At 38.6% G+C, this 9200-nt stretch overlaps 1 protein-coding gene across 1 annotated transcript; it reads left to right on the top strand.

Annotated features, from left to right (window-relative positions):
- The first annotated feature begins 4066 nt into the window (after positions 1-4066).
- Positions 4067-4552, top strand: LOC110714826. Its single transcript, XM_021893377.1, has one exon. It carries the CDS (start codon positions 4067-4069, stop codon positions 4550-4552), a length of 486 nt encoding a protein of 161 aa, XP_021749069.1.
- The last annotated feature ends 4648 nt before the right edge of the window (positions 4553-9200 follow it).

Genomic DNA, 9200 nt, shown 5'->3' with positions numbered 1-9200 from the left:
CCTTCTCCTCCACGTCAGTTTCTGGTGAGATTTTTTTTTTTTTTTTTTCATTCCACAATATAATTAACTAAAATTTCCCTCATCAATATATATCTCTCCTACAATTACCCATACCTACCACATATCTCTCCTCCAATTACCCATACCCAAAACATTTCTCTCTTTTACTCTCTCCGTTACATATTAGTATATTACTCGCAACAAAAAGGAATTATTTGTGAAACATAAAATATTACTTTGTTGCGAGTAATATGTATCAAAGGGAGTATTTTATTTGTAATTTAGTTAAATATATGCCCTAATATCAATTTTTATCAAAAAGAAAAAGAGGACATTTATCACATTTCATCACTGTGAGACTCGTGAGAGGTTTTATTATTATTATTATTATTATTATTATTATTATTATTATTATTATTATTATTATTATTATTATTATTATTATTATTATTATTATTATTATTATTATTTGTTCCAGCCATTTCACCCTTTGGGTTAATCCGGATGATCAGTTTTGAGTGGTTAGGTTCCAGTCATCTCCATTTATTGTGATAAAGTTCATAACTTATTAACAAAATAATGGGAAACTTTTGGTGAATAATCACCATTGTGATGAAATTTCGCCCAAAGAGGGCCAATTGACCATATTGGTATATAAGTTAACACCCTTATGACATATTGTATATAAATTATTGTCGGCGACATATTGGTATAAAAATTAACATGTGGCGACATATTGGTATATAAATTAACAAATTGTGACATTTACCCCTATTTTTTCTTCGGATGAAAGAGCATGTTATATACTTCAAAATTTTGTTTTAATTACTTTTGCAATCTTATTTATTATCATAATATACTTATTTAGCACCAAATAATAATTTTTCCCTCTTTCCTTCCAATACAATAACTTTGATAAATCAATCAAACGATAAAACCCCAAAGAACTAATAAACAATAAACAAAATCTCAATATTAGTTATTTAATTTCAAAACCAATTACTAGTAGAAGCTAATTTTCATTATTACTTCATTTGTATTATACCCACAACTTTGTAAATCAACAATATAATTAGAAAAAAATATATATATGAGTGTTTTTTTAAAAAAAAAAAGAAGAATCTACCCTTGTGATGCTTCAATGACCAACGCCCTCAATACATTCAAGCTTATATCCCTTTGCTCAAGCTTTCCTATTTGTTTTCCCCTAGCTTCTTTCTCATCACTTTTGGGCTTTCAACTTTTTTTTTTTTTTTTTTTTTTTGGATTTTTACTTCATAATTTTTAAAATTAATATAAAAAGTAGAGAAAAGTACAAAAAAAAATGTCAAATAAAAGTTATTAGCACTAAAATTAAGCGCATGTATCATACGCATATCCTCCGACGAGAAAATAGGGGTAAATGTCGCAATTTGTTGACTTATATACCAATATGTCGCCACATGTTAATTTTTATACCAATATGTCGCCGACAATAACTTTTATACCAATCTGTCATAGGGTGTTAACTTTTATACCAATATGGTCAATTGGCCAAGAATAACCTCACATGAATAATTAATTCCATAAAAGTTACCAATATTAGATCACTTTTATTGTCACAAAAAAAAATCCTTAAACTATTAAAACTTACCCATAAATTATCAAAAGTTACTCATAATGTCTCAAAGTTAACAATATTTCTTCTTTTTTTTTGCCACACAATAAATTATTATGCACCTAAGTTTTAAAAACATTTGTCCAATCTCGATCTTTATTCTATTTGCTTAAATTCGTCCAAATTTAACCCAAAATTACGTTTAGATGTTTTCTCATGAATACCTTATACCTATCAAATCAATGCATCCATTAACAAGTAGTGGAATTGAAAGTGTAAGATCATAATCTTTTGTAAATCTCAATCTTCCAAAAAGATTATGATTTGCTGGCTTTTAGGAGTTGAAGGACGTGGAATATGACATAATTGAAGCCTGGAACATGAGTTTTTAATCAATAATTGATGGTTGTTTATATAAAAAAAAATAAAAATAAAAATAAATGATTTATTAATTAATCAATAATTGATGGTTGTTTATGCAACTAAATTAAAAACAATAGAGTAATTTAATAACGTAAGAATGAATCAATTTTTTTTTTTTTTTTTATATGCGAAGATTACAAATAATTAATTAAGGCAAACGAGAGAATGATTCAATGAGTGAATAAAGAAGTCCTTAGACAATGTGTATATATATGCAAATATATTGATAACAAGTGTTTCGGGTAAAAACGATAGGACCTTCGGCAAGGTCATTTTTCTGTGGGCTGAATATTGATCTCGGTCCAAGTGATGACCGAGCCGAGGATTTCCTGCACAGCAAGCACACGTAAACTAGCCTCGGGGATTTTGCCGAGGAAGGCTCCTCCGATGCTAAAGTTAGTATGAGGTTTAGAGAGAGAAAGTTATGCAAGAGTATTAATAGCTTGAGGCTTAATGTGAATGAATATAGAGAGAGAAGGGTGAAGACTTTTAGACCTTGATAGTTAAATGGGCCTTGGGGTCAAACGGGTTTGTCAGGTTGACCGGGCTTTTGACCAACTTAGCATGGTTGGAGAGTTGAACCTTAGCCTTAGGCTTTGTAATTGAATCATTTGTGGACCAGTCCGATTGGAGTAAATTGGACCCAAACAACTTGCCCCCAAACCCGATTCGGAAGCATGAAGGATCGGGTTTTGACTTGCAAAAATGGAGGGAAGTAAATGATTTAATCAGAATTAAAATTTGGGTAGTTATTGAGGTAATAACGGTTATTTAGAGAGTAATTAGGGGAGTTGTAAGGTTTAGTGGTTGGTAAATTAGAGAAACACATGAACAGTGTAGCATTGAAGTGGGATTAGTGGGGGTTTTAGTGGCGCGGACTCCCAAAATTCCTATTTTTAGGAGGTACTTAAGCCACTCGTCCCACTCCCTTTCCTTATCTTCTTTCGCTAGTTTCATTTTAATTTCTCGACAATTTCCGTCACTAAATCACTTTCCCCTTTCCCACTTATTCTGAGCAATCCGAAGTCTTAAATTGAAATCCTCCGTTGCTTCAAACTTGTAGATCGGCGGATTTCGTTTTATAAAGTTTATTTTCTCCGAAGTTTCCTCGGCGGATTGCGGATTGCGAATTGCTGGCGTTTAGGAGTTGAAGGACGTGGAAATTGACGGTGGGATGGTCGATGACTCGAAAGTGAGCTTAGGAGGGATTTTAAAGGGAGGAATGTTATGCATGTAGAAATGTATAATAAGGGGCATTCATGTAATTACATGTATGTACGTACAAATAAATGCCCATATTCTGGTATCATTGAATGATCAAATGGTAACACTGAACGTACAATTATACATTTATACTATAATATATATGCATATAATGGTATTATATATACATCCAGTTGTACTAAATTTATGCATAAATAGTACCACTGAAGATTCAATAGTACTCTCTCTCTCTCTCTCTCTCTCTCTCTCTCTCTCTATATATATATATATATATATATATATATATATATATATATATATATATATATATATATATATATATATATATATATGCTTCCATTGGAATAATAAGCATATGGTCCCCCATCACGTGATACAATCCGACCAAAATATAGGTGGGGTCCACCTACAGACCTATTAGTTCTTTTAATCAATGTTTCCTCCATTTTTACTTTCTCGTGAGCTTAGTTTAGTACGTTTGTAATAGAGCTGGAAAATTATGATAGATGATCATCATCCGTTTTGACAAAAGTGTTAAATATATATCTTGTAAATATATTTCTATGTATATCTTATACTTAGTCAAAGGTTGCTTAATTAGCTCCTTGTATTTAGGCTAGTATCACGCCTAATGAAAGGCAGTAGCTTGTATATATGCTGACCTCCATATTGTGAATAATCAAGGAAAATATTCCCCAATTCTATCATGGTATCAGACGCATAGGGTTTAATCTTCTCGTTTCCGCTTGCCCTTTGCATCAATCTCTGCCCAACGTCCTGTTCTCCATCTCTTTCTTCTCTGTTCTGTTCCTGCTATTCTCTATGGCGGAAAACAAATCCAACTTTCACCCTGCTTTCACCGTCAACAATATCCAAACATGTATCCCTATTGTTCTTGAAATGGAGAACGTCTCTTACTCTACATGGGCAGAACTTTTCAAGATTCACGCAAGAAAACATAAGGTCCTCGATCATATCATCCCTCCTTCTGATGGTAAGGGTAAAGTTCCTTCTACGGATGAAGAAAAGGAACTTTGGGCGACCTTGGATGCCACGGTTATATCGTGGATTTATTCGACTATTTCTCGCGACCTATTGAACACCATTATCGAACCGGATGCTACGACCATGGAAGCTTGGGATAGATTGCATGATATATTCCAAGACAATCAACATTCCCGTGTTGTCGCTCTTGAACAGGAGTTCTCTTCTACTTCTATGGAGGATTTCCCGAATGCTTCAGCTTATTTCCAACGTCTTAAATCCCTTGCGGATCAATTAAAAAAACGTTGGAGCTCCGGTTTCTGACAGTCGTATGGTGTTACAAATGGTTGGAGGTCTTACCCGTGCTTACCGTGGCGTTGGTACTATTATCCGTCAGAGCAATCCCCTGCCTCCCTTCTACAAGGCTCGCTCTATGTTGGTCCTCGAAGAATCTGGGTTGGCCAAGGAGCCAGCCACGGAATCCGCTATGGTGGCGGCTTCAATTGATGATGGTGGTTCTGAAAAATCGGGTCACTCCAAGAAGAAGCACAATGGTGGTTCAAATTCGGGTGGCCGGAAGAACAATGGTGCTAGGAAAAACACCGGTGGCGGTCGCGGCGGTAGCTCCGGCACAGGTGGTGGCGGTAAAGGAGGCCAACCTGGTGGCAGCGGCGGACAGCAGCCACCCCCCCCCCGCAGTGGCAAAAATATCCATGGGGGTGGTCTTGGCCCGTACCTCCATGTCCATATCCCACTCAAGGGTGGGCTAGACCCCCCTCCTTTTCCAAGCAGGCTGGTGTATTGGGCCCAAGGCCACAACAACAACAGGCCTATGTGCAGCAGGCTCCTTCTTCACATATTGGGCAGTCCATGTCTTATTCTCCTACCGATATTGAAGCCGCAATGCACACAATGACTCTGCGGCAACCCGATCTGGCTTGGTACATGGACACTGGTGCCACGTCTCATATGAATTCCTCTTCTGGTAATCTCTCGTCTTATTTTAATTTGAGTAATCATCCAAATAATAATATTGTTGTTGGTAATGGTCACACTATTCCGATTCTTGGCTATGGTCAATCTAATTTGTCTTCCTCTTGTCAACCCCTTTCTTTGAAAAATGTTCTACATGCTCCCAAATTGATCAAAAATCTGATTTCTGTTCGAAAATTTACTACTGATAATTCTGTGCCGGTTAAGTTTGATCCTTTTGGGTTTTCTGTGAAGGATTATCGGACGGGGAAGCCAACAATGAGATGTAATAGCCAAGGGGACCTTTATCCAATTTCATCTTCTCACAACAATCAACCTCTTTCTTCCACTTTTGCTGCTGTCACTCCTAAGCTTTGGCATGATCGATTGGGTCATGCGGGGAATTCTATTTTAGATGTGCTTAGGAAAAATAAAAGCATTGATTGTCCTAAACATTCTAGCTCTAGTATTTGTGGTTCATGTGTACTTGGAAAACACATAAAGTTGCCTTTTGTTTCCTCTTCTTCGAGTACTTTGTTACCTTTTGATATTATACATAGTGATCTTTGGTCCTCTCCTGTTTTGAGTTCTGTTGGGCATAAATATTATATTTTGTTTTTGGATGATTATTCCAAGTATTTGTGGACTTTTCCGTTAGCCCGGAAATCGGACGTATATGACATATTCTTGACCTTTAAAAATCATATTTCCACTCAATTCGAACGTAATGTCAAAAATGTTCAAAGTAACAATGGTATGGAATTTGATAATGGTCCTTTTTGGGAATTTCGTAAAAATAATGGCTTGTCATTCCGTCTTTCTTGTCCTCATACCTCTTCTCAAAGTGGGAAAGCCGAAAGAAAAATTCGGACTATAAACAATATCTCTCGTACTCTTCTTGCTCATGCCTCTCTCCCCCCCTCTTTTTGGCATCATGCTCTTCAAATGGAAACATACCTTCTTAATGTCATTCCTAGTAAGTTGTTGGGAAACAAGTCTCCTGTAGAGGTTCTTTACAAATGGATTCCTTCATATTCTCATCTTCGGGTTTTTGGTTGTTTGTGTTACCCTCTTTTCCCATCTACAACTATTAATAAGTTGCAACCTCGGTCAACACCTTGTGTTTTCTTAGGGTATCCAACCAACCATCGTGGTTACAAATGTTATAATTTGTCATCTAATAAAATTATTATTTGTCGCCATGTGGTGTTCAATGAGAATGTGTTTCCATTTGCTCAATTGCATTCCCCACAACCCCACACTTACGATTTTCTAGATGATAGTTTGTCACCTTACTTGATTCACCATATGCAGCAGCCCAGTTCTTCTCCTCAAGCCCAAACTGAGCAGCCCACTCCTCCAAGTCCACAAAATGCCTCCTTCTCTCCTCCGGGCCAGCAGACCCCACGCGGCCCATCTCCTAGCAGCAGCCTCCCCTCACCGAATGGGCCTAATTCCGGGCCATCTTCCTCTCTCCACTCACCTCCTACCCCTGCCCAACCTTCTCAAACACAAAACCCACCAACTTTTCCACCTCCACAAAATATTCAAGACCAACAGCCAAGAATCATGACCCGTAGCCAGCATGGGATTTTTAAACCAATAAAAAATATTCCATGCACACGTCGGTTGAGAGGTCTCCTTTGCCTCAAAATCGGATTGAGGCTCTACGTGATCCAAATTGGAAATTGGCCATGGATGATGAATATGATGCTCTTATTAAAAATAAGACGTGGGAGTTGGTGCCCCGTCCTCATGATGTGAATGTAATTCGGTCTATGTGGATTTTTACTCACAAAGTCAAATCTAACGGTGTGTTTGAGAGGCATAAAGTCCGACTTGTAGGTGATGATAAAACTCAACAGGTGGGCATCGATTGTGGGGAGACTTTTAGTCCCGTGGTGAAGCCGGCTACAATCCGGACTGTTCTCAGCTTATCTCTCTCAAAGGCATGGCCAATACATCAATTGGATGTCAAAAATGCCTTTCTTCACGGTGAGTTACAGGAAACTGTCTATATGCATCAACCCTTGGGTTACAGGGATCGTGACCATCCTGATTATGTTTGCCGTTTGGATAAGTCCTTGTATGGGCTTAAGCAGGCCCCCGAGCATGGTATAAGCGATTTTCAGATTATGTTTTGTCTCTTGGGTTTACTAACAGCGCAATGGATAATTCATTGTTCATTTATCGTAAGGGGTCTAATATGGCATACATTATATTATATGTTGACGATATAGTTCTCACTGCTTCTTCTGATGCTCTCCGTTGCTCTATTATGAACCATCTTAGCTCTGAGTTTGCCATGAAGGATCTCGGCCCTCTGAATTATTTTTTGGGTATTGCTGTGACCCGGAATAAAAATGGTATGTTCTTATCTCAACGGAAATATGCCGAGGAGATAGTTGAACGAGCAGGGATGTCTTCTTGTAAACCTTCTGCTACTCCGGTTGATAAAAAGCCTAAGGTTAGTGCTACTTCTAGTACTACATTTGATGATCCCACTCTTTATCGGAGTCTTGCAGGGGCTCTCCAGTACCTTACTTTTACTAGGCCGGATATCTCGTATACTGTTCAGCAAGTGTGTTTGCATATGCATGATCCCAGGGTAGACCATATGTCTGTTCTAAAACGGATTATTCGGTACATTAAGGGTACATTGGATTATGGTCTACATTTATACCCATCTTCTTTCTCTACTCTGGTGTCATACACGGATGCAGATTGGGGTGGGTGCCCTGACAGTCGACGGTCTACTTCGGGTTATTGTGTATTTTTGGGTGATAATTTGGTGTCGTGGTCGTCGAAGCGACAACCCACATTGTCAAAATCTAGCTCCGAAGCAGAGTATCGTGGGGTGGCTAATGTTGTATCCGAATCCTGTTGGCTTTGAAATCTTTTATTAGAGCTACATTGTCCGATTAAAAAGGCTACTCTTGTTTATTGCGACAATGTGAGTGCTATTTATTTATCAGGAAATCCGGTACAACATCAACGGACGAAACATATTGAGATGGATATTCATTTTGTCAGGAAGAAAGTTGCTCGGGGAGAAGTTCGTGTGCTTCATGTGCCTTCTAGACATCAAATTGCAGATATTTTTACTAAGGGCCTTCCACGAGTTTTGTTTGATGATTTTAGGGACAGTCTCAACGTCCGTTGCTCTCCCGCTTCGACTGTGGGGGTGTGTTAAATATATATCTTGTAAATATATTTCTATGTATATCTTATACTTAGTCAAAGGTTGCTTAATAAGCTCCTTGTGTTTCGGGGTTTTCTGATGTCCTGCGGGAGAGTTACAATTCCGAGACTGGAACCGGACGCCTGTACCTGCAAAATAACGGAGACTCCTTTGAGCTCCGCCTCCAACGGTCAAGTTAGTACCTGATTAAGGAGTAATTAATGCGGAAATTAAAGTAATAAGGTCTCTCTAGGTGAGAGTGTTTAATGTAGGTAATCTGCTTTGTTAGCGAGATCAGCCGGTTATTACTGTGTGTAATTAATGTGTTTTTTCGTCCTCCCCCTTAATGAGGATTAAGGGAGGTATTTATAACCTTGGGAAACGTGCCCATCCTAGGTTTAGGTTAACCTAGGGCTGATTGGGCTTCCCTCGGAAGTTGGGCCTGGGTGGCCGGGTTCTCCATTAGGCATGGAGTATGCCACATGTCGTGACATAACAGGTCCAAGGTGGACGAATAAGCGCGTGCCACGTGGCAAGCCCTGACAGTTCCAACCAGGGGACACTTGGCAGGACCTGATTGGTCCACGTGGCGCATTCCGATTGGTGGGAGCAAAATCCCCTAATCATTTGCCCCTCACAGGTGGCACGTGACTGGTCACGTGTTACCTGTGACAGGTGTCGCACAGTAACGGGCGACGGCCTGCTACAGGTGTCAGTCGGCGAAAGGACGAGAGATTTTCCCGCCCAAATTTTGAATTCTGGAAGTGACCCTTCGCCTTCTCACTTCGCCTATATAAGGGAGAGTTGCCTTGAGTCATT

The sequence above is a fragment of the Chenopodium quinoa genome, unplaced genomic scaffold, assembly GCF_001683475.1.
Source record: "Chenopodium quinoa cultivar QQ74 unplaced genomic scaffold, ASM168347v1, whole genome shotgun sequence".
Lineage (NCBI taxonomy): Eukaryota > Viridiplantae > Streptophyta > Magnoliopsida > Caryophyllales > Amaranthaceae > Chenopodium > Chenopodium quinoa.
Note: the sequence above shows the minus strand (reverse complement) of the source record. Positions and strands in the feature narration are given on the sequence as shown.

What these genes read in the sequence shown, in the direction of transcription:
- LOC110714826 (XM_021893377.1), top strand. Translation starts at nt 4,067, where the DNA reads ATGGCGGAAAACAAATCCAACTTTCACCCTGCTTTCACCGTCAACAAT.